This window comes from Pongo abelii, chromosome 10 (assembly GCF_028885655.2).
Source record: "Pongo abelii isolate AG06213 chromosome 10, NHGRI_mPonAbe1-v2.0_pri, whole genome shotgun sequence".
Classification (NCBI taxonomy): domain Eukaryota; kingdom Metazoa; phylum Chordata; class Mammalia; order Primates; family Hominidae; genus Pongo; species Pongo abelii.
Genome location: NC_071995.2, coordinates 47,652,699 through 47,677,638, shown reverse-complemented (window position 1 = coordinate 47,677,638; position 24,940 = coordinate 47,652,699). Strand labels below are relative to the sequence as shown.

The following is a 24,940-nucleotide window of genomic DNA, read 5'->3' as shown; positions in this document are numbered from 1 at the left end:
TGAGCTGAGATCGTGCCACTGCTCTCCAGCCTGGGCAACAAGAGCAAAACTATACCTCAAAACAAAAATTTTTTTGAGTAATATCCAAAGACACCACCTCATGGGAACATATACCCTAGTTACTTGAGAGGCTGAGGCAGGAGGATGCTTAAGCCCAGAAATTCAGATTGTAAAAAGCCATGATCATACCACTGCACTCCAGCTTAGGCAACAGAGCGAGACCCTGTCTCAAAAAAAAGTGGGGAGGACATATAAACAATGTCAAGGTAATAGAGTCCAGCATCTGAGAAACATCATAGCACTGACAATGTCAACACGTCTGAGGAATATAAGGATTTTGTATAATGCTGTACTTTACTCAACCAAATATTTATCAACCCACTACATCCATGTCAGGCACTATTTTAACCCACAGGTGTAGGGCAATGACACAACACCCCCAAACTCCTCCTCTTGTGTAGCTGACATTCTAATGGGAGAGAGAGAACAAAACAAAACAAAACATGTCAGAGGTGACAATTGACATAGAAAACATAAAGCTTAATCAGAAAAAAGGGACTGTCCAATGTGCTGGGTGGGGGTATGTGGGTGGCACTGCTACTTTGTATAAGATCAGGAAGACCACCCCTGAGATGATGTCTGAGCAGAGTAGTGAAGTTAGTGAGGGAGGGAGCCACACAGTGATCTGTAGAATTTCCAAACAAGACACAGCCAGTGCAAAGGCCCTCAGCTAAGGGCATGCTCAGCCCAGTCTAAGGAATGGCCAAGAGGCCTGTGTGGCTGGAGCAGAGTGAATGCGAGAGAAGGAACAGGAGGGATTCACAAACATGAAAGTGCTGAGGCTGATGAAAGTCAGGCTCTGCATAGTGCCATGTCTGGGAAATATTAATAGCTACAATTGGTGGAGTGCATTCCACACGCCTGGCACTGCATTCAGTCCAGCTCACACCAAAACTGCTACAGGAGCTTAGAGTGTAACAGGGAGTCAGTCAAAGAAACTTCACAGCGCCACGTGACAGGCGTTACATCAGGGTGCTAGGGAAATACAGAAGAGGAGCATCTAACCCCAACTAGGGGGGAAGGAGGTTTCCTGGAGGAGGTGGCATTCAAGCTGTCAAGCAGGAGAAGGAAAACATTTCCAGGATGCAGATGCAGAGAGGGAGGGAAGGCCAGAACCTGGAACAGCTGGTCAGAGCTCCAGGAGCAGTGCTGGGGGACCAGGGCACAGCTTGCTGGAAGAAGAGCTCGGGTTTGCAGGGTCGAGAGAGCCTCTGGACACGGAGGCCCAGGCTTAAGTGTGTTTGTGCAAAATTGGTGGTTATGGAGTGGGGGACAAAGGGCAAAAAGGGGTGGGATAAAGACTTTGATAATTAGGCCAGTCATGGTGGCTCATGCCTGTAATCCCAGCCCTTTGGGAGGCTGAGGCGGGAAGATCACTTGAGGTCAGGAGTTGGAGACCAGCCTGGCCAACATGGTGAAACCCTGTCTCTACTAAAAATACAAAATTAGCCGGGCGTGGTGGTGCACACCTGTAATCCCAGCTACTCGGGAGGCTGAGGCAGGAGAATCACTTGAACCCGGAAGACAGCAGTTGCAGTGAGCCGAGATTGTGCCACTGCACTCCAGCCTGAGCAACAGAGCAAGACTGTCTCTTTAAAAAAAAAAAAAAGACTTTGATAATTTGTCTGCCCACCTGGGCCCTGCTTTCTCAAGGACTTTAGGTGGGTTCCTGGGCAGTGAGAGGGAAGCAGAAGGTAAGTGGCCACCCCCACCTGCCCCAGGTCTTAGTTTCTCATCCCATCCTAGCAGGTTCAGATCCTTCTTTTAGGCAGATTTGTGGGTGCTCGCTCTGGGGCAGCCCAAGACATTCTGGTAGGAGACTCCTCAGTTAATAATACCTCACATACTTCCAGCACTTCGTGGTCTTTTATGTGCTTTTACTGCCATAACCTGTGCGTCTGACAGTCAATTTAGGATGGACAGAGCTCTGTTCTAAGCCTCTTTTTCGTAGGAGCTGCAGCTCAGAGAGGTTAAGGGCCTTGCCAGGGCCACGCGGCCAGTGGGTGACTAAATTGGGACTTGATCCCAGCTCTTGAGATTGCAAACCTCATAGTGACACTGCGGCAGCTACAGAAAACGGGGCCTGATGATGGCTGGGTGCCAAGGACACATCTGGGGAAGCAGGGAGAACGAGCTCTGGCATGGGAGGAATGGAACAGGGGGGAAGACGGAGACGGGGTGATGGAAGCTAAGCATGGAGGCAGGAAGAGAGCTCTGGCAGGGTTGTAGAGGCTTTGAGACAGAACTAGCGGTGTCTCCAGAAAGACCCCGTGAAATGTCCCAGCAGGGCTGAAAGAAACAGAGGAGGTGTCCTCCCACCCCATGTCTCTGTGAACCAAGGCAGGGAGGGACCTACTGTGTGCATTTCACAGGCGAGAAAAAGGAGCAACGAGAGGTGGCTATTGGCTTGCCCCAGGCCCACAGGAGCGCAGGGCCCAGGGGCCCTGTTACAAGCGGGCAGCACAGGCGAGACTTCCAGACCTTCCCCTCTACCGTGGATGATGAAATAGATGATGAGGGGGAGGTGGAGATGGAGACAGAAATCAGGGCCGCATCCAAAGAGGGAGGGGGAAAAGGCAGAGGCCCAGCTGAAGCTGCAGAGAGGTGCAGAGACGGTGGAGAGAGGAGGCCCTGATGCCCGGCTCTGGTTTCACGCGGGCAGCGTCAGCTGGTCGGTGTCACGGAGTTCCCGCGTCCTCCGCCCGCTCAGCCCCCGCGGACCCATCCACTGGGGTTGCTCCGCAGCGCGACGCTCTCTCATTCCGGGGGAGGGCTGAGGGCGGCGGTGGGGGGCGGGGTGGGGGGGAAGCGGCGGGAGGGGGCGGTGCGCGGCCGCCTTCCCCCCACCACCCGGGCTCGCGAATCCGCAGCGTCCTCTGCAGCATCTTCCCAGGCCCGGCCCTCTCCTCCCCCCGTGCCGATGGTACGCGCCGGCTCGCCTGGCCCGGCTGCAGTGGATGTTGCTAGAACCCACGCGGAGGAAGGAAGAGACGCAGGCAGGCTGCGGTTACCCAAGCGGCCGCCCCGGCCTCAGGGACCCCTTCCCCGAGAGACGGCACCATGACCCAGGGAAAGGTACCGGCATCTCCCCCGCCTGCACCATCCTCCATCCTCCGGCTCCCGGCTCCCTGTCATCCTCAGCAAGCCCTCTGGACCACGAAAGCATCCTCCCCTGGCCCTAGTTTGAAGGTCCTCCGTGGTCCTTGCTGAAGTCAGAGGCCCGAAAGGCCGGTGTCAAGGAATGGACCGGGGCCTCTTCCTGCCCGCAGGCGCGCCTCTCCTCCCCTGTCACCCTCCCACCCCTGCTTTGGCATCACAAGGCTCCTGACAGATACCCAGGCCCCCCGTGAGGAGTCAGCCCGGGCGTCTGGTGTGACTGTATGTGTGTGCATGGGTATGGGTGTGCCAGAGTGAGCCCTGAGGGTCAGTGCCTATCGGGCAAACCCCTCTGGCCCAACCCTCCAATCCCAAACCCAACCACTTAATGCTCATCTTTCCCACCCTCCACAGAAACAACCCCCACCCCACTCCCTGCTGTTGTTCCACATCTGGGCGTCTTGGCTCCGTCCCTGTGCTTGGGGCTTGCTATGACAACTCTGCATCGGGATGCTCTAATTGTTGTTTTGATTTTGGCCAGGCATGGATGGGTCCGGATGAAGCATCTCTTCTTCTCCAGTTTTAGGCCTGAATTGTAGGGGAGGGGCTGGGGCAGAGACTTGGCTGGCCTAGTAGGCTTATGTAACATCAATAGCCTGTGGAATTATACAACCACTAGGGCCTGGGGCTAAGGGGGAGGGTACTCTGGCCCTCTGTTTGGGTTGCTAAGGATTGGGCAGAGAAAACAGGGGAAGGACCTCCCCTACACTCCGCCTTCTTCTCTTTGAGAGGAGCTTCAGAGCCAATGGCATCCTTCCCTGGACCCTCAGACCCTCCTCTCCCTGTATGCAAGCTCTTTGGGCCTCAAATGATGTCATTGGGTGATACCACCTCCTGCCATTGGTCACACCTCACTTGGGAGTGCCGTATGTGTGTCAGGGGGCTGGGCATTAGGGTCCAGAAGGCTCTGGGGGGCAGAGTGGCAGGGTGGGGGCTGAACTCGATTTAGGTGGGCATGATCCTTCAGATCCAGGTGATGAGGGGGGCTGGGGAGTGGGAGGGAGTGGGAGGTCTGGGGAGTGTTCAGGTTGGTAAACATGGAGAACCCACCCCTTCTGCTGAGTCTCCTTCTACTTTCACCCTGCTTCCACCAGGCCCGTTAGTGGCGCTGTTCCCTTCCTGGAGTGAGGGGGACCTCTGCCTCCTCTGCCCCTTGTCCCCAGCTCACTCACAAGCTTGCTGGGGGATGGAGAAGACTGCTCCAGTTCAGTGGTCCTTGGGCCTGGATGGAACCAGAAGTCTTCTGGTGTGTGCCTGTCTCCAGGCTGCCTCAGCCAGACGCCCCCCGCAAAGAAGGAAGTCCGCAGTCTTCCTCAGTGGCCCTTTAGGTCTAACACAATCTTCTGGGAACCAGACCTAAATCCCATTTTCTGAGAGCCGGGCCTTTTGTTGCTGTTTCAATTTCACACCACCCCCTCCACCCCAATCTTTCCTTCTCTGGCTGCCTCATTCAGGCCTTCCCAGCTCAAATCCTCTCACCAAAGCTAAACATGTCCACGGGTGGGGGGGGCAGGGGACACATCTGAGTATAAATGGTCTTGCGTTTCCAACCTGCCATGGGGACATTTCCCTTTGAGCCTCAGTTTCCTCGTCTGTTCAGTGAAGGAAGAGACTCAACTGGATGTCTTCTGAGGCCCCTTCCACTGGGTCACTCTGTGAGTCCGTTCTGGTTTAGGGGAGAGGCTGAGATTCCTACAGGATGAGGCCAGAACAGACCCTTAGCCTGGATCCTCTTGCCCTTCCTCCACCCTGAAGGCCCTTCCTCTTTTCTGTTTTCTCCCTCTCCTCTTCCCTTTCTGTTGCCCTTCTCTCTCCCATCTCCATTCTCCTTGCATCACTTCCAGCCCAACAGAAGGATCAATCCCAGTGGATGATGCCTAGGCTCTGCCTCTCAGTGGGCCACATGCAGCTCTGTGACCTTGGATGAATCGCTCTTCCTCTCTGATCCTCATTCTCCTCATTTTAAAGCAGGGGTCAAAACGCAACTAGCAAGTCTCAGGAAGATTAAATGACATAACCTTTTATTTGTAACAGTCTACTATGTGCCAGGCCCTTTTCTGGAACCATAGAGGCCCTGCCCCTACCCCAGGGACAATGACAGTGACAACCAATGGTGGACACTCCTAAGAATTTTCTCTTTCCTCTGTTCCTATCCCAGCTCCACCGTGTGCCCCAGCTAGCTCTGACCCCTCTGGAGCTTAGTTCTCTTGTCTATAAAATAGAGACATTCTTGTCTGCACTCCTGGCTTCCAAGTGCAGGTAAGGAAGGACCCATGAAAGTTCCAGGAATTGAGGAGTTGGTGAGGAGGAGGAGTTGGAAGGCTCCCTTTCCCTGGTGACTGTCTCTCTCTCTGCCTCTACTCCATAGCTCTCCGTGGCTAACAAGGCCCCTGGGACCGAGGGGCAGCAGCAGGTGCATGGCGAGAAGAAGGAGGCTCCAGCAGTGCCCTCAGCCCCACCCTCCTATGAGGAAGCCACCTCTGGGGAGGGGATGAAGGCAGGGGCCTTTCCCCCAGCCCCCACAGCGGTGCCTCTCCACCCTAGCTGGGCCTATGTGGACCCCAGTAAGTCTTTCAGCTCCTGGAACCTGGAGCATCATGGGGTGGGGGTGGACCCAGAGGGAAAACCTGAGTAGGAGGAAGTTGTCCAGAAAGAGGTACACTGTGTGGTTGTATGAAGCTTGTTGTTAGATGCTTAGGATTTGGAGAACTAGTCTGAGGGTAGGTCAGAGACAACTCCATGAAAACGGAGAGAGATACAATGTCTCATCAGCATGCTCTCAATAAGGAAGAGGGCATTTTTTTTTTTCAACTCACCGTGCTAGAGTAAATGGAGGGGACAGATGAGGGAGAAAAGCTAAGGGCTAGTTAAGATAGAACTCCTAGAAAAAAGAGATACAGAGAAGGAGGGGGCGTATGAGGCTGCCGCTGGCCACAGCCTTCACTGGGCCTGGCCCCTGTGAGTGGGGGTGCAGTGTTTACTCACTGGCTGATCTGAAACCTCAGTGGGGACACGTCTCCATGGAGGCCCCAGGGCTGTTGGGGGATAGGGGTCTGGGGATCCACCTCACCAATCACTCTTCTCATATCTGTTCCCTTCCCCGAGCCCATGCTGGGGCAGGAGGGCATGACGAGGGAGGGAGTGTGGTTTCCAGCCTCAGTGCCCCCACAGCCAGGCACGCTCACCCAGGTGGATGCCAGATTCCTGCAGACCGAGAATCCCAGTGGGTAGGAGCTGCTCTGTTGGGTCAAGCAGCCTGTGGGAGCTTTACCTCGGGGCCAGGAATGTATAGCTTCCCAAAAGCTCTGAGGAAATCCTTCTCAGCCCCTTCGGTCTTCCTCAGCAGCCCCTCCCCCTCCCCCACTTTATCACCCCACCTCCAGCAGGATTCTAGAAGAGATCTCAGAGACAATGCCCCAGACAGAGCCTCTGCTCACAGGGGGTAGCCACCATGGTCTACACCTCCCACTACAAATCCCCTGGGCGCAGACCCCTGAAGACTCACCCCACCGTGACCTACTGGAGGGTCAATGAAGGTCTGGTGTTTGTGGGCGCCCTCCTCCCTGCCCTACACACCCGCTGGCCCACTTTCCCTCTCTTTTTCCCTTCCCTCTGTGGCCTGGCCACCTGGGCTTTGGCAGAGGATGTAGACAGGACACGAGGGAGAAGTGAAGGACAAGAGGGCAAGGGTCTCCAGGCCCCAGGTTTGCAGTGGGTCTACCTCTCTCCCCCTTCCTCATTTCCCATATCCTCGTTGCTAGGACTGCTGTTTTAAGGAATGTTTTCCAAGGAACTGTCGAGGCAGGAAGGCAGCTGTGACAGACATTTACTAAGTGTGTGCCAGGGCACAGAGTTCACGTCTGGGTTTGTTTCGGAGGATGCATTGATTTGCAAGACCTGCTGGGATCTCTGTCCTCAGAGAGCTGACTGTATAGACAAGTGATTGGACAACTACCACACAGTGACACAAACACAGTGACAGACGCCTGGGCACCTTACCTAACCCACCTGACAGTCAGGGAAGGCTTCTTGGAAGAAGCGGTATCCACACTGAGTCCCAAAGGATAGGCATGAGTTAGTCTGGTGAAGAGGCAGGAAAATGAGTGTTTAAGGCTGAAAGAATAGAATGTGCAGGGGCCCACAGGCAAGAGAATACATGGTTGAAAAAATATACTCAGGTTGAGAACATGGTCGGGGGGAGGAATGTATAGCGGGGCTGGAGGGTGCTGCTCAGGGAGGCCGTGGAGGCTTTCTTAAGAAACTCAAACTTCAGTGAAGGGCAGTGGGGAGCCACTGAAGAGCTCAAAGCAGGGCAATACCATGGTCAGCTTTGAAAGACCAAGACAGAGGCTACCGCTGGGGGCAAATGAGATCATGGAAACCTAGTGGGGACAGTGGAGGGACGGAATGAACACACCGGAACACATGGAAATGGCCATGATGAGGGGCACAAGGAAGAGGGTGAGGCAGTGTAGTTCCCACCAGGAGCATAGGCTGTCATTTCACAGACCTGGAGGCTTTCATGTTTATAGTCCCCAGGAGGTGGGTATCACTAACCAGTATCAGAAGAGGCTCAGGGAAGGCCAGTAACTTTATCAGGGTCACACATCTAGTAAGTTCTAGGGGAGGGATCCACCCCTGCGTTTGTTTGACTGTGGAGTCCATGCTCTTCCAAAAGCCTCAGTTCTGGGACTAGGCCTGGAACTGTTATCCTCACCCCCACTTCTTGCCCTTGTCCTGGCTTTTTTTCCCCTCCAGCCCCCCACCCCCTGAAGCCCTGGTTTCCAGCTGGAGTACCAGCAGTCCACCACAGCCAACCAGTCCCCAGCTCCCAGCCCAAGAGACTCAGCACAAGCCAGAGTCAGAGCTGGGCACAGTGGCTCATACCTGTAATCCCAGCACTTTTGGAGGCCAAGGCAGGTGGATTGCTTGAGCTCAGGAGTTCGAGACCAGCCTGGGCAACATGGTGAAACCCCATCCCTACTAAAAATACAAAAAATTAGCCAGGCGTGGTGGTGTGCACCTGTAGTCCCAGCTACTCGGGAGGTTGGGGTGGAAGGATCACCTGAGCCAGGGGAAGTCGAGGCTGCAGTGAGCCATGATCATGCCACTGCACTCTAGCCTGAGTGACAGGAGTGAGACCCTGTCTCAAAAAAACAAAACAAAACAAAACAAAAACAAAAAGAATGAGCCAGGGTCAGGATCTTTGCTGCTGGGTGGCCCAGAGAGAGTGGCTGGCCCTCTGTGATCCTTGACCACAAGGGAGCCAGAACGTCCAAGGAGGAGGGTGGGGGGAAGAAGATGGGAGATTCACATTCGTATGGCAGAGCTTGGTCCCCGGGGAGCCCCAGCCGGGGTGGAGGGAGAGGTAGGGGATGACAGTTTCTTCCCAGGACTCAGAGCAGGAAAAGTGAGAATTGACCAGGGAGAGAGATCTGGGGATTGGGGTGGAGCCGGGCTGGGCCCGGGCTGGGTGTTTGATAATGGAGCAGGAGAGAAAGACTTCAGGGTCCAGAGAGCCAGGTTGACAAAAAGGCAGCTTTGAGTTGGGGGCTGTTGGGGACAGTAATTCTATGTAGCGGGAACCCTCATGTCCTCCTCCTCCACGTGCCACACAGGCAGTAGCTCCAGCTATGACAACGGTTTCCCCACCGGAGACCATGAGCTCTTCACCACTTTCAGCTGGGATGACCAGAAAGTTCGTCGAGTCTTCGTCAGAAAGGTAATGCCCCTCTCTAGCCCTCTAGGACTGGGAGGCTCAGTGGGGGAGCCCCTGGAGAGGCCCCTGGCCCAACCCTCTGCCTGCAGAAGCCATCCCTGCCCCCTTCTCTTGTGATCCCAGCTGACAGCACCCACTAGGAATTGCTTCCTTAGGTGTCCCTCCAGTGCCCTGTGCTACACCTAAACACACTGTCCCCTCTTTTCTCCCAATGTTGGGGGGTGCGCTTGGCTCTGCAGCATCTTTGCTTTCCTTTCGCCTTGCCCTGGGTTCACTCCAGTGACCCCCCCAAAAGGAGGGTGGGGTGCACAGGATGGGGACCTGGAGAGGTGACTGAGTCACTGCGGGGCTGACAGGTCCCTAACAGGGCCCCCCAAGCTGAGTAGAACCCCTCCCACCCCCAGGTCTATACCATCCTGCTGATTCAGCTGCTGGTGACCTTGGCTGTCGTGGCTCTCTTTACTTTCTGGTGAGTTGGCAGCATGGACCAGCACCTTCCAGGGGTGGCTATGGCCAGGCCTGGAGCCGGGGAACCCATGATCAGACTCCTGCTGGAATGCTGCCTGGAGAGATGCCTGTGGGGCAGTGGGCCTCCTCCTGCTGGGAAAGAGCCTTAGAGAGGGCATCAGGCGAGGGGCCCTCTGTCCAGTGTGGGATGGACCCGGGGTGTCTTCTGGGTGTCTGTGTGGCAGTCCTTCTGATCCGAACCACTAGCTGCATGCCCAGGCACCTGCAGGTCCCAGCCGGCGACTGTGGGCTGGGACTCCCCGAGCCTCCAGGGGCTGCATTCCTTTGGCTTCCTCTCAATTTCTGTGAACTGTGTGGGACAGATGCAGATGCTGAACCAGAAATGGAGACCTAGGGTACATTTTGACTGTCTCTCCCACTCTCTCTTCTCTGCAGTGACCCTGTCAAGGACTATGTCCAGGCCAACCCAGGCTGGTACTGGGCATCCTAGTGAGTATATCTTAGTCCCCAGTCCCCTTCCAGAGAAGGCTTAGTGGCCAAAAGAGGGAATCTCTGTGTCTTTCTTGACCTAATCTGAGCCCATAGCATCCCCCAGCCCCATAGGGACTGTCCTCACAGATCCCCTCCAACCCTGCCCCATTCTGTCGGCTTCAGAGCATGGCCAGAAGCACCTTTCTGGGGCGTTACATCTGATGGGGCACAAAGGAGATAGGGGTAGGTTCTGCTGCCTGCACAAATTGGAAAGGGTTGGGCCAGGGCTGTAGCTGGAGAGACCCAGACCTCGGTCCTAAGAGGAAGTGGGGCTGGAACACTTTGGCCCACACTAATGATAATGTTGCTACTCTTATTAATGTTGTTAGTAATGCTTATGAAATATTAATCATAATAGCTACCACTTAAAGAGTGCTTAATAAGGGCTGGGCATTGTTCTGTGTGCTTGATGTACAGTATTGCATTCGGTCTTCACATCTACTGGGTATGACTACTTCAGAAAATTAAGGTTCAGAGAAATGAGGAATTTGCCCAAGGTCACACAGCAAGTCAGTGGTAGAACTGGGATTCAAACCCAGAATTCAGGTTAAGGCTTGTGCTCTTAATCCACCTACTTGGCAGGCTCCCTGCAGCCCTCGAGCCACTTGGCTCCTGCTTGTCCTATATTCTTTGAGGAACCCGGCCGGTAACTTGGGAGAGGAGGTTTGAATGTGTAGGTGATTCTGATCCTCCTTTCTGGGTAATTAAGGAGTCATCCTGGATATCTCCAGACCAGAACCATCGTGGGGCTCAGAGCAGAACTGCTCTTGCACTCACTGTGAGCCCAGCCCTGTACAGGGCTGCAGGAGAGGAGGCCTCTGCAGGGAAAGTTATGGGGTGGCCCAAGGTAGCATGAACAGATGCAGCATTCAGAGAGGGGAGGAGGGAAGGAGTGAGCCTGTACACGCAGCCCATATCAGGGGCACCCCCCAAAGGATGGGCCATGAAGACTGGAGACAGCGTTCCCGGGAGAGAAGTGCCTTAAGCAAAAGCGTGGGGCGAGAATGCACGTGGCACATTTGGTAAACTGGGACTTCTCTGGCAGAGAGCTGGAAGGCTCCACGCAGGGGAATTCCAAGGCATCTTGGAGAGCAGTGGGGCCTTGTGGGGTCAAGGTTCTGACTGCCTGCCCGAAGAGCTTACACACTGCGGCTGTCCCAAGTCTGTTCCTGGATAGGGCTCTGGTGGGGAGGTGGGCTAAGCCCAGAGCCCCCTGGACCACGTCGAGCCCAGAGTAGCCTCAGAGATGGGCCTAGAGTTCACAGAGGCCCGCCAGAGGCTGATGGTAAGGACCCTAGCCTGGCCTCTGGGGGTTCCAGAGTCTTTCCTAGAGCAGAGGACAGAGGGCCTGTCTGCAGGCAGGCAGGGAGGCATGTGTCTTGGGGAATGGGAGGCACTGTACAGTAAAGCTAATGAGGCCCCAGAGACTACCACTTGGGCCAGCCCCGGTGACATGGGCCAGGCAGGTTGGCATGGCTTCTGGCACGTCAGCATGGCCTGGCAGCTTTGGGCCCCTGAGAACTTGGGAAGGGATTCTTAGGCCCCTCTCTGAGCCTTCTGGAGGAGGGTCTGTGAGACTCTATGCTCTGAGCAGGTGGTTGCAGGGAGACAGCCCAGGAGTGAGTAGGCCCAGGAGGTGGGGGCAGAGTCCACTCCATTGCGGGGATGGGGGGATTGGGAGGGTGGAGTGTGAGAATCTGACCTCTGAATGGTGAGATCTGGAGTCCCTCCTCTTCAACATCTCTGGGCAGAAAACAGAGATGCTCTCTCTGGCTTCTACCAGGGTGGGTGCTGGCAGAAGTGGGAGGTGGGTGTGGACTGGGCGCTTTTCATAGGGTATCCCGAAGTGTGAAAGGTGCTTGGGAGTTTCACCACCGGGATGCTGCCCTTTTCCTCCAGAAAACGTGCCTGGGGTCCTGCCCTGCCCTGCCCTGCCCCCTTCACACCCCTCAGCTCTCTCCATCCTGCCCCCTAAGTCGGCCTCGTGTCTGAGTCCTGGTAGGTCTCACCTCCTGCAACACATCATGTGCTCCCTGAGGACTCCATCCGGGTCTCTTCCTTTTAGAATAACAATAGGAGCATTGAGAGGCAGACAGCTCTTTTTCTGTATGGAGGGCACCGTGCTAAGCACTTTACATGTATTTTTCACTTGATCTTTCAATAGCCCTGCCAGGCAGACACTACTGTTATCCTCATTTAACAGATAAGGAAAGTGAGGCTCAGAGCAGTATAACCAGGGTAGAAATCCAGGTCTTTCTGATGGTGAAACCCATGTACTTACCCTCTGTGCTCTGCTTCCTCCTTTGTCTTAGAGCAGGACAAGCTGGGGGAAGGCATTGTGTTTGGATGCTGGCCTGCACCTGAGCCTTACTTCCCTGTCCTGACATTCTGTAAACAGACTGTGGTTCCTGCCCAGGCCCTGGGGCTGGGGCTCTGATGCATAAATCATTGGTTCTCTCACTCTCTCACTTCTTAAGTGACTCATTCCCTGCCCCCTGGGCTGCCAGCCTCCCCCTCCCCCACCCACAGCCCAGCTTTCTCAAGGCCCTCGTCGCCTCCCTCCATCGGTTCTCACCTTATTGTCTGATTGCGCCCACTGAGCCACCGTGTCTGCGGTGGTAGAAGGCTGGTGGGCCAGGAGAAACCCAGGCAGAGGAGGAAAAGTGTGAGACCAGAGCTGGGTGGAGGTGGGTCAGAGCCTTTCCAGGAAGCTGTCCATCAGCCAGCTTCTAATTATCATAACTCTAGTGGGGAGTCCCACCCCTGTGCCAGGCCCACGCAAAGTGCTTGAACTGTGCTGTCTCATCAGTCCTCCCAACAGTCCAGTGAGTTGGTACCAGTATTTCTGTTTCGCTAAAGTGGAAACTGGGTCTTGGCTATTGTCCAAGGTCACACAACAGTAGTGACAGAGCTGGGATGTGAATGAGGGGTGTCAGGCTCCCAAGCTGTACCATAATCCCAGGGTCTTTGGCCCCTCTGCTCTTCCTCCGGACCCCTTGTCTTGAAAGTTGAAGAGCTATGAACCAGAGAGAAAAGGAGACTGGGCTTTTGCCCTCAGGAAGCTTCCACTCTGGCTGGGGAGATAGAACCCACACCCACATGGACCAGGGTATTATTATTAGGATTATTGCTGAGGTGGCTTACCAATGACTCAAGCGAGGCTAAAAGAGGGCAGGTTCCGAGTGTTTCCTAAATCGGGCAGGATGGCTCTGCTGTCCCGCACTGAGCAGGATGTTCAGCAGCCCCTGGCACCAACTACCAGAAGAGCCCTCCAGTAACTGTGACAACAGTTCCTCATTATTTGAAAACCACTGAAGACCAGGAAAGGGTTAAGTTGAAGGGGTCCTATTCACCAAATCCAATATGCTTGTCTCAACTCCTGCATCTCTTGTTTTGTTTTTTTGGGTTTTTTGTTTTGTTTTGTTTTGCATTTCATCCAGAAATATTTGAAGAGCACCTACCAGGCACCAAGCTGTGGGTCAGATGGTGGGAATAGAAAATTGATTAAGTTGCAGGCTGGCCCCCAGATGCTATACCTGGGTGGGAAGTCAGAGGAGCTGGCCCGAAGGGTGCGGGGGCTCAGGCTTTGGTTGAGGTATGCCTGCGGTGCACAGAGGATGCCCCCCTCTAACCCAGGCCTCAGGTGTCCTTGCCAGTCAGTCCTTTCCAGCAGGAGCAGAGTGTGGCAGGCACGTTTCCAGGGAGCAGAGCAGGTTGTGATGAGAGGGGTGTAGTGGAGGGGCGGAGTGCAGTGAGAGAAGGGCTGGAGGGGTGGGTGGGAATGCATTGTCTGATTGCTCAGACAGGGCATTGCCAGGTCTTTGGGAATTTTATACAGGGAAGTCACATGATTGGATCTGCCTGCAGCATGGAGGGTGGAAGGCAGGTGGACTCCTGCAACAGTCCAAGCCAGAGAGAGAGAGGTGCCCTGACCTCAAAGGGTGGTAGTGGGGTGGAGGGAAGAGGGCAGCTTTGATAACTGCCTGGGTAGGAAGATCAACAAGTCCAGGTGGTTAATTGGGCGTAGCAGAGTGAGAGTTAAGGATGATGCTGAAGTCTCTGATTGGGTGACTTGGAGGATGCATGACATCCTCTGCAGGAGGGAATGCAGGAGACGGAGCAGGGGAGACAGGGAGCTCCCTTCTAACCTGTTGAATATTACTTGTGTCTGAATAGTCATGTCTGCCCAGTAGGCAGTTGGAAATTCGAGTCTAGGGTTGAAAAGGAAAATATAGATCAGAAATATGGGTGAGCAAGTCATGTGGATGAGTGAGCCCACCTAGGAAGAGCGTGGGGGAAGAGCTGGAGAGGACCCCACATCGAGGGAACCAGGCAGACTGAGAGAGACCCTGGAGGGACCGAGGAATGGTGAGGGAGGTAGGAGGGACCCAGGGGTCATGTGGAACCAGGGAAACAATGATAGTGACCAGATGTTGAGAAGCCAGGCAAGATAAGGACTGACAAGTATCCACTGCACTCAATAAGGTCCTGTGATGTGGCAGAGCCAGCTCCTATTGAGTAGTGCCGAGACTGTGTTTGTTGGGCTGGGAAGATGGAGGAGGGGGCGCGGTGAATGGAGACCACTTTTTCAAGATGCGTGGCTGCAAGAGAGGATGAAGTGGCAGTAGCTGGAGCCAGGGAAGATGTTGTTTAAAGATGGAAAACAGCTGAGGAGGCTTGTGGGGGAGGAGAGGTACCAGTGGCAAGGTTTAAGTCATGGAGATCCACGGGCAATTAAGGGGGTGGGAGGATTGGCCTGCGGCTGGAGGAGGGACAGGAGGGCAAGTAGCACCACACAAATTTGCAGGTGGCAGGCAGGGATCCAAGGGAGCTCATCTCATTTCCAGTCTCTCTGGAGCACCGGAGGCAGACTGTGCGGGAAGAGTGAGGGGGCCTGGGAAGTTTGTGGATGGAGGAGGAAGCTTGAAATTGTGGGTGATGGGTGAGAGAACCGAGGAAGGAGGTGGGGAAATGATGGCAGTGCCATGTTGAAGGTCCACTGGGGGTTGGAAACTATGCATTGGTGGCACCGCTAACCTAGGTAGGCATGGGCAAGCTCCACCCTTGCGTCCCCAGCCATCATCTCCCACCTCCTGGACTGGTCTCTGCCTCCACTATTCAGAAAATCCTCAATCCTCCATCGCTCTCTCTGGATTGCCCTCAAGCTGCCTGCCAGCCTCCCACTGGACGTGGCCACCTGATATAAAAATTCACCTGACAGGTGCCACTTCCTGCTTGTGCCAGGTGCTGACAGGACAGACAAGGGCCCTACCCTTGCTGAGTTTACAATTTAATAGGCTAGACCAACAGTAAAGTAACTAACAAGATCACTCCAGGTAATGATAAGGGCTGAGAAGGGCCTGTGTGGGGCAGTGTGGGGCAGTGGTTATGAGCAGGGACTCTGGAGCCAGAGTGCCTGGGTTCTCATCCTGCTTTTGCAGCGTGGTAGCTGGATGGCCTTGGACAAGTCGCCTGACCTCCCCGTGCCTCAGCAGTAAAGTAAAGATATGAGGATTGCATTCGTTGATACTCATAAAACACTTAAAACTGCCTAGCACATGGAAAATGCTGTATATGGCTTTTAAAATAGCAAGATAGTGTCTGGGGAGGCCACTTTGGATTGGGTGGTCAGGAACAGCTGTCTCATGTGACCCAAGATTCCGTTTCTAGAAGCAGGCTCATCCCATCCTTTTGCTCTCTTTTGGAACTGGACCGCCACCCTGCCCACTGCCACGTTCTAGGATGACTGTGGCCTCCCCATCCTGTCCCGCCTGGCTGCCCTGTGGGTGGGGGTGGCAGAGAGTGGCATAAGCAGGGGGTCTCGGGGGAGGGACCCAGGAGAGGCTGGCTGACTCACCTATCCATCCGTCTCTCACAGTGCTGTGTTCTTTGCAACCTACCTGACCCTGGCTTGCTGTTCTGGACCCAGGTATGCTAATGGCTTGAGGAGGAACTTGTGGGAATATGAGCAGGATCATGACAGTTCTGGCCCCAGCCGTGCCTGCCACCAGTGAGCTGTGCAGCCCTGAGAGGGCCCCATCCCTCTCTGGGCCTCTATCGAGCAGGCGGCCCCTCCCTCCTTTACCTGGTACCTCTCAGGTAGGGAGAAGGGGGATGGAGAAGGGAGCAAATGGGGATGTGGCTGAAGGAAGAGGCTCTGAGGAGTGTGGAGGGGGTTGGTCAGAGACCCCCTCCCTGCAGCAGTGACACAGCTTGGGTCCACTGCCCCCACCCCCTACTCTCTCCTGAACTCTGTGGCTTGCCTTGCAGGAGGCATTTCCCCTGGAACCTGATTCTCCTGACCGTCTTTGTAAGTGATCCAGGGTGTGCTGAGGACAGACACTGAGTGGGGATGGAGGAAGAAGGGAAGCAGGGTGGATTGAGGACCAGGAAGACTGGGCTGGAGATGTCCAATGTGAGGTCCCTGGCGGGGCAGGGGTGTTTTCACCCCACTTCTTCCGCAAACACATTCCATCTTCTCTTTCCAACTGGGCTTAATCTTGCCCGTTCCCCATCCACTGTCTTTTTTCACTGTGAATTTTTTTAAGGGGTTTGCTTGAGGCATCCTAGAGCTATGGTAATGAAGAAGAGTGGAGGGTCTTAGAAGTGGGGAGCAGGGCTGCAGAAGAAAGGAAGGGACAGCTGGCACAGAGACTGAAGCTGGCAGTAGGGACACTCCTTAGCCAGGCCTGACTCCCGAAAGTCAGTGTGTGTGTGGGTGACATAGACAAAGAGTTGAGGGGTACCTGCAAGGGGTGGAGACCTGAGCTGGACCTCGAGGGTGCCTGGGCCCCCGCATCTGAGTTTGGAACATTCCTTTACCCCGCTTCTCCTTTCAGACCCTGTCCATGGCCTACCTCACTGGGATGCTGTCCAGGTAAAGGGAACAGGTGGAAGGAGAGAAGGACCGTAGGCCAGGCTTGGAGCCAGGCACCAGCCACACCCGAGGGGAGCTGCCCCACACACCATCCTTCCTGGGAGCATGTGGATGGGCCCGGGGGCTCAGGCATGCAGGAGGCTTTGGCCTAGGGTCCTCTCCTTGAGCACTCAGCTGGACAGTGACCCCAAGACCTGGCCCGGTGGATAGGGGGTGGGGAGCAAGGTGGCTCCTCCCAAACAGTAGCTTACAAGCCCCCAGACTCATGATCTGCAGTTACTTGTAAACCACCTCCGGGCCCAGCACAAACCCTTCCCCACTCGCACTCCCACCTCATCAAGATCCTTCTAATTTGATTTTGAGTCTAAGCCTGTTGGGAGGGGCAGGGCCCAGCAGAAAGGCTGGGGAGGCAGACAGAGGGATCTGGAGAAAGGGCACCAGATTGGGGTCAGGGATCCCAAGACCAGGTCTTGGCAGAAGAGAGGGGCCTGCTAGGAGGGTGGGGGAGACCAGATGCCCTTCCTGAGAGCTGACCCCTCGGCCTGATGGTCCTCAGCTACTACAACACCACCTCCGTGCTGCTGTGCCTGGGCATCACGGCCCTTGTCTGCCTCTCAGTCACCGTCTTCAGCTTCCAGACCAAGGTCAGCTCTGGGGCCTGCAGGCAGGGACCCCCGGCCTGAGGCTGAGCAGGGGAAGGCAGATGGGGTGGGGGGCTCAGAGCTCGGACCCAGGGCTGGGGAGAGAAGTAAAGGGGGTGAGTTGGGTTTGGGGAGGCCACCTGGTGAGGAGGAGGGGAAGGAATGCCAGGTTCTTGGGGTGAGCACAAGACTGTGGCCTGCTGTATGGGCTCAGCCTGTAGTTGGGGCCCCAGGAAGGTCAGGCCGCTCCTGCAGCTAACCCCATCCTGTCCCCACAGTTTGACTTCACCTCCTGCCAGGGAGTGCTCTTTGTGCTTCTCATGACTCTTTTCTTCAGCGGACTCATCCTGGCCATACTCCTGCCCTTCCAATATGTGAGTCTCTGGGTCCCCCAGCACCCCCAGCAGGCCCCACGGGGAGGGAGGGGCCCCACTGGCCCAAGGTGCCGTTCCCTCCCCTGCCCGCCAGGGAAGGCCAGGAGCCAGGGCCCCACAGCCTGCCATCCTGTGCGGCCCCTCCTGGCACCTGCCACAGGCGTGCTGGCAGTGTAAGCAAACAAGGAGGCTTTTCTTGTCAGGCCTGGGTACCTGCCTGGCTCCACAAGCCACATCCGGCTTCACTTTTCCCGTCCTCCTCTGTGGGGTGGAGGTGAGATTGAGGGTAGGGTGTGGAGCATTTAAACCCTGGGCAGGGAAGGGAGTACTGGGGCTCCATGAGGCCCACCCGACCCAGAGGGGCCTTGAGGAAGGGTCTTCTGGGGGCTCCTGGGGGATCAGCCAAGTCCAAAGAGGCAGAATCTAGCTGGCCAGGCAGGCGGGAGGTGGGGCAGTGGGGCTCGGAGTATACCCACGGCCTTAGAGCATCCACCAGCTGGCGGCCAAGTCTTAGCTCTTTTAGAGGTGTCCAGCCTGCCCTGGAGAATCCAGCTGAGACTGCAGGCACCCAGGCCCCTGCATGTGGAGAAGGGGCAGATTGGGGTCATCGCAGGAAGGCCTTGAGATCTGAATCCTGGGAACCCAAGAGATGAGCTGTTGGACCGCTGCTGGGGGCCCAGTGCTTATACCCCTCACCCCCATAGCCACACATGGTACACGGTCCCCCACTGCCCTTTTCTAGCAGGGCTGCGAGCAGTAGTCCTCACTTTCCCCTCCCCACCTCCATCCTGCCCAGCCCCAGCCTCCGGGCACTTGGCGTCCAGTCCAGGACGTCAGGATTGGTGCTGGCATTTCCTTGGCTCTTCCCAGGATCCTGTTGACGAAGGGAGGGGCCAGAGCTGGCCTGGGGGCCCTCTGTGTGTCTAGGATGGGGAGGAGTGTTATAGGAAGGGGCCACAGAACTTCAAAGAACCCTTTATTGACCCAGGTCTGGTTGATGGGATGGCTTTGTTTCCGAGTCTTCCGGAGGAGGGCCCCATGGAGGGCCCTAGTGTGGTGCTTCCAGCAGAGTTCCCCCACAGCTGGCTGCTCCAGACCTGGAGGAAGACCAGGGGGCAGAGGGTGGGGAGGTGCTGTTCCAGCCTGTGCAGGCAAGCGCACCATGCACAGCTGGCAGAGACTCCAGATGCCCCACACATATACCCCTGAGGTCAAGTCTTTGTCCCCTTCTACCTGAGTTCCTTGCCTCCAAGGCAGAGCCCAGGAGTGCCCTGACACAAGGACAGACAGATCCTATGCTGGACAGGGATGAACGCACTCTGGGAGGCGGGAGCAGCCTCAAGCAGTCCCAGGCTAGAGGGAGGACAGGGCCCACCGAGAGTCATCTTCATCTGCCCTGAGCCTAGGGCTGTGTGCTGCAGGAAGAACGACCAGGCTCGGGGGAGTTCTCCCACCAGTCCCACCAGGATCGCTCTTATCCTGGGCCTCACTTCACCCACCCTGGGCACACAAAGAATCAGGGGCCACTGTCAGTCCTGGGGCTCCTTGGGGAGCGCTGGGCAGGGCTACCCCATGTCCTCCATTCTCTAGACCGAGCCCTCCTCCCTGCCCCTCTGACTGCTGCCCCTTCTTGTCGTCCCTAAGCCCATTTTTCCTCTGCCGCAGGTGCCCTGGCTCCATGCAGTCTATGCAGCACTGGGAGCGGGTGTGTTTACATTGGTGAGTGTGGTCTGGCTCCTTGGCAGCCTCCTTCCCAGCATCCTGACCATCACCCCAGTCCCCTTCTCCTCCCATCTTCCTCACAGCCCTCCTCCCTGGATCCTCGGGAGCACCTGCGGGTAGGGCTAGGCTCGGTGCTGCGTTTGTTTGTTTTTTTGTTTGTTTGGGGAATTCTACCTGGTTTCCAGGACAGATCGGCTGACCTGGGCAGGAGGGAAGATTGTAACAGCAGGATGGAAGCTGTAGACAGAGGCAGAGCTGGGAAGAGGCATCCCTTCCTCCAGGGGAGGGGCACAGGTGCTTGCGGGGGCAGGAGAGTGGGGGTGTCCTGGCCATGTGGACCAAGTTAGTAGTTACCCTCCTAGGGGCAATTGGGGAAGGCTTCTTGGAGCCAGGGAGATTCCAGGTACCCTGAGAGAGAGACTGTTAGATTGAGCACGTTCTTTGCTGCTCTCACGAAACTGAGAATGTTGATGATGATGATTATGGTTAGGATAACAGTAACAGCTAATATTTATTGAACACTTGCTTCCCCTCAGCCAGCTCTCCATAGCATTTAATCGTCATCTTAAGTCTATAAGATAGGTTCTACTATTAATAAATTAAGATGGGGAGGCTGGTCATGGTGGTTCACGCCTGTAATCCAAGCACTTTGGAAGGCTGAGGAGGGCAGATCATGAGGTCAGGAGATCGAGACCATCCTGGCTAACATGGTGAAACCCCGTCTTTACTAAAAATACAAAAAAAAAATTAGCTGGGCGTGGTGGCGGGCGCCTGTCGTCCAGCTACTCGGGAGGCTGAGGCAGGAGAATGGTGTGAACCCGGGAGGCGGAGTTTGCAGTGAGCCGAGATCGCGCCACTACACTCTAGCCTGGGCAACAGAGCGAGACTCCGTCTCAAAAATAATAATAATAATAAATTAATTAATATGGGGAAACTGAAGCTCAGAGATATCAAATAACATGCCCAAAGTCACACAGATGTGAGTCCCCCTTGGGGTCTGAGGCTAAGTGGGGAGTGGCTGGAAGCAGATGCCCAGGAGGCAAGAGATGACCATGGACAGACACCTGCCTGGAGCTGCCCAACACAGGCCTTCTGCTCAGGTGGGCCCCACGCACCCGAATGCAATTGTGTTTTAGGACCCACCCAGTTGGGCAAGCTTGTGCTGGTGACATCCTCTCGGAAAGGCATTCAAGGTCAACAGTTATTGACAATGGAAGCAGTAACCAGACTCTCCCCTCCCTCGCTGGAACGTTCAGCTCAATTCAAGTGGCCAGAGTTGCAGCTTAGTCCAGGTTCCGGAGGCTTGTGGGCGACAGGCTGAGGGGGCTGAAATGGGGGAAGGGATGGGGAGAGAGCTGTGAGCAGAGGTTTTGGGGGCTTTGCAGGGGGATCAAGCCTGAGTGAGGGTGTGGCAGGTTCATTCATGCGTCCTTTCCTCAGGTGTTTATAGAGCACCTACTGTGTGTGATGTGCAGCGCGGCTGCCCAGATGCCTGGTCAGCAGGGAGAGTGCAGTGCGTGGTGCAGAGTAGCACACAGCCAGTATTGTAGAATGAATAAATGACCTCCAGGCTTGGAACTGGAGGGCTGAGATCTAGATGAGAAAACTGAACTCCAGAGAAATGGAATGATTTGTCCATGGTTTCCCGGCAAGATAATGGCTCAATGTGGTCTTGATCAAGACTAAAGTGTCAGCTTATCCCAGGCTACCTAGGACTTTCCCAGTTTCAGCACTGAAAGCCCCACTTCTTGAGGAGCCCCTAAATCCTGGGCAAACTGGGAGCCTGGTCACCAGAAGATACTAACTTTTCTCAGACCCCACACCATGCTCTTCCCTCCAGGCAATACTTCCTAAAGAAAGGTTTCAAAGGATGTGGTGGGGAATCGGACTAGGAGAGAAAAAGGAGGGCCACATTCAGGAGAGCTAGTCCGGGCAACAGCGCCTGGAGGCCCTAGAGGGAGGCATTTGCAGGGGACAGAAGAGGGGTCAAGCCAGGGCAGACAGGCTGGTGATGTTGGAGGCAGTGAGCACCCATGGGGGGCCGGCCGGGGAGTTTACTTGGCTTCCCGTGGATCAGGTTACAGCCAGTGTGTGAACCACCCGAGGAAGCCATGCATGCAAGTAGGGCTGGGTGAATGGTAATCCCTTAAATTTGTTGGATAAGCCGTAGTGTTATTAGAATAATAACAATAGTCCCCATCCTCTGTTCCACCCTTTATGTTTTACAAAGCACTTTCACACCTGTTACCTCCCCGCATCTCAACCACAGTCTGGCCAGGGAGTGGGGGCAGGCAGCCCTGAGGCTGAAAGACTTGCTTTCCACATCCAAAGCCCTGGGTGTTAAGGGGCTGGCACAGAGTCTTTTTTTTTTTGAGACGGAGTCTCACTCTTGTCGCCCAGGCTGGAGTGCAGTGGCGCGATCTTGGCTGACTGCAAGCTCCACCTCCCGGGTTCACGCCATTCTCCTGCCTCAGTCTCCCGAGTAGCTGGGACTACAGGTGCCCACCACCATGCCCTGCTAACTTTTTGTATTTTTAGTAGAGACGAGCTTTCACTGTGTTAGCCAGGATGGTCTCGATCTCCTGACCTCGTGATCCGCCCACCTCAGCCTCCCAAAGTGCTGGGATTACAGGCGTGAGTCACCATGCCTGTGCTGGCACAGAGTCTTATGGCCAGTAACAGGCAGATTGAGGACCAGGACCCAGGTGTCCTGTGCCCAGCCTGGTGCCATTTCCAGTGCCCCTGTGGTTCCCTTCAAAGAAGACACCTTCTGTGGTTCTACTGGCTTGGAATTGGGGAGAGGCTGAGGAGTTCTCTCCAGGAATCTTCCTCTCTCTCTCTCTCCGTCAGTAATCAGTATTGCCCTCTCTAATGGAGTAGTCCCATTAACATAGGAACATGCTGTAATTTCTCCCACCTGAAAATAACCCACAAAACACTCTTGACCCACATCCCCCTTCTCACTCCTGCCCCATTTCCTGCTCCCCATATACAGCAAAATTCCTTTTAAGAGAACCTCCACTCACTTTCTCCAGTGGCTCTCCTCCCTCTCTCCTTCTTCCCTACTCTCCTCACAATTCCTTTCCCTCCCATTCTCTCTCTCTCTTTTTTTTTTTTTTTTTTTTTTTTTTGAGACGGAGTCTCGCTGTGTCACCCAGGCTGGAGTGCAGTGGCATGATTTCCACTCACTGCAACCTCTGCCTCCTGGGTTCAAGCGATTCTCCTGCCTCAGCCTCCTGAGTAGCTGGGACTACAGGCATGCACCACCATGCCTGGCTATTTTTTTTGTATTTTTAGTAGGGATGGGGTCTTGCCATGTTGGCCAGGCTGGTCTTGAACTCCTGACCTCAGATGATCTGCCCGCCTCGGCCTCCCAAAGTGCTGGGATAACAGGCGTGAGCCACGGTGCCCGTCCATTCTTTCTTGAGCCTCTTAAACACACTCTCATCCAGGTCACAGGGACCTCCGTGTAGCTAAATCCGGGACCCAGTCTCAGTCCTCATCTTGCTGGACTCCCAGAAGTATTGGATACAACGGTTCCTTACTTCTCCCACCCGCCCCAAAGCATCTTCTTCCCTTGGTGTCCAGGCCACCACCCGCCCAGGCCTTTCTACAGCATTCTTGATCCTGCAAAAGGCCGACTCTTCGCTTTCTACCCTGCTCCCTCAGGGTCTCAGGCAGCCTCAAAGCTTTGAATGCGATATTTTATGATTACTCTAACATTTACATCTCTAGCCTGGATCTGTCTCTTGGATTCTAGACTCGAATTTCCAGTTGCCTAGTGAGGGTCTGCATGAGGAAGTCTCATAGGCACCTCGGACTTCACATGTACAAAACCAAGCTCCTGCCCCTTCCCCTGGATGCCTGCTTTTCCCAAAGCCTTCCCCCATCTTCCTGTCACTCAGGACAAATGCCTTGGTGACACCTTCCACTCCTCCCCTCTCCTCACCCCCTACATCACTCCCCACATCAATGCTGTACCCCCACTCCTATCCAGAGTCTGACAACTTATCTCTGCCCTCATGGCTACTCCTTCTCCCAGCCCCCATAGCCTCCAGCCTGGACTCATTGTTGCCATGGCCTCCTGCAGGCTGCCCCTGTGCCCCGCCGTGCGCAGCACAGCAGCTGGAGTTGTTAGGTCCCCTCGGTCCTCCGTTGAGCATCCCGCAATCGCTTCCCACAGCCTGCAAGCTCTCTGACCTCCCCACTCCCCTCTGCTGTAGCCACGTGTTGCGTGAGCATGGCAGGCTGTCTCCAAACCCAGGGTCTCTGCACCTACCTCTGTCTGTTCTTAGGGTCTGCTCACAGCCCTCTCTTCCATCCTTCAAGTGTGTGCAGCTCTGTCCCTCCCTCTTCCTGCCTACCCTATTTCTCTCTCTCTGTAGCGCATCTCATTCTGACACACTATGTATTTTTCTGATCTGTCTGTCTCATTGTCTGTCTCCCTCCAGCAGAATCTAAGTTCCTTAAGGACAGGGATTGTAGTCTGGCTTGTTCATCACTGCAGCCCCAGTGCCCAGAACAGGGCCTGGTACATAGTAGATACCCAGGAGATGTTTGTGGCATGAACAGATCCCCAAGAGGTGTGGCAGGGGGCAGGGCCAGGCCCACGGAGGTACAATCAGAGCAAGGCAGAGAACGCACAGTCTGTGTGGTTGAATTCAGCACTGCCCATCAGTCTTCTGTGAGTCACAGGGGAGGGGGAACTGCAGTGCCAATTATCTCATTAGGAGATCAACACTCCAAAAGGCCCTGGTTGGGATCATCCTGCAGATTATAGAAACAACAATGGAGAGCATGGGACCAGTTCCCCTGGCTCCATCCCCTGCCCGTGTTCATCTGCAGCTCCCCTGGGGCCCATGGGGCGGGGGAATGTTGATGAGAGGGGCTTCAAGACTCGTTCCCCTGACCTCCTCTCAGTTTCAGGTGGACGAAGGCCCTCAGATGCCCAGCCCCATAACTAAATCCCCTTCCCCTCCCATTAGCTCGAACTCAGAAACATGCTGACCTCGTCCTGACCCTCAGGCCTGCGGACTCTGTGGTCCCCTAGCTCCAGCCTATCCCATAACTGGCACCCAGCACCCCCGGTCTCTCGTCTGCCCATCCTGCCCTCTCCCACTGTAGCCTTTGGGGAATTCTCAGCATAGTGGGGGCCACTCCCAGCCCTGCAGCTGAGCAGAGCTGCACACAGCACACTGCATGCAGGCGTCCCTGCCACGTGTGCCGCCTCAAGGAGACTGTGCGAGAGTAGGGTGAAGAGAAGTGTAGGAGGAGGCCCCAGACCCCCAGGGGGACCCTCCCCTCAACTGAGCTTTGGAAGCGCTGTGAGAATCCAGCTTTGAGAATACAGTTTCTCTCCCAGAAACATCAGCCCCTCCCTTGAGATTCTGCC

General features: G+C 55.4%; 1 protein-coding gene and 1 long non-coding RNA gene across 5 annotated transcripts in view; one reads left to right on the top strand and one right to left on the bottom strand.

The window, feature by feature from the left end:
• The window catches only part of LOC129049315 (uncharacterized), a 29,911-nt gene extending 23,305 nt beyond the window's left edge, over positions 1 to 6,606 (bottom strand). The window contains exons 1-2 of one of the 2 annotated variants that reach the window (XR_010135764.1): positions 6,402 to 6,606; positions 4,768 to 4,908 (exon numbers count right to left, since the gene is read on the bottom strand). This is a non-coding gene — a long non-coding RNA (uncharacterized LOC129049315). The remainder of the gene's footprint in view (positions 1 to 4,767; positions 4,909 to 6,401) is intronic. The other variant, XR_008512326.1, reaches the window with a different exon arrangement.
• FAIM2 (Fas apoptotic inhibitory molecule 2) overlaps positions 2,976 to 24,940 on the top strand; it is a 35,740-nt gene continuing 13,775 nt past the window's right edge. Inside the window, exons 1-11 of one of the 3 annotated variants that reach the window (XM_063711607.1) lie at positions 2,976 to 3,135; positions 5,585 to 5,780; positions 8,835 to 8,938; positions 9,340 to 9,404; positions 9,839 to 9,892; positions 15,813 to 15,863; positions 16,205 to 16,244; positions 16,774 to 16,811; positions 17,368 to 17,455; positions 17,731 to 17,826; positions 19,492 to 19,545. In XM_063711607.1, the coding sequence (XP_063567677.1) occupies positions 3,121 to 3,135; positions 5,585 to 5,780; positions 8,835 to 8,938; positions 9,340 to 9,404; positions 9,839 to 9,892; positions 15,813 to 15,863; positions 16,205 to 16,244; positions 16,774 to 16,811; positions 17,368 to 17,455; positions 17,731 to 17,826; positions 19,492 to 19,545 (801 nt within the window). In that variant the 5' untranslated portion in view covers positions 2,976 to 3,120. 3 annotated transcript variants of the gene reach the window in all.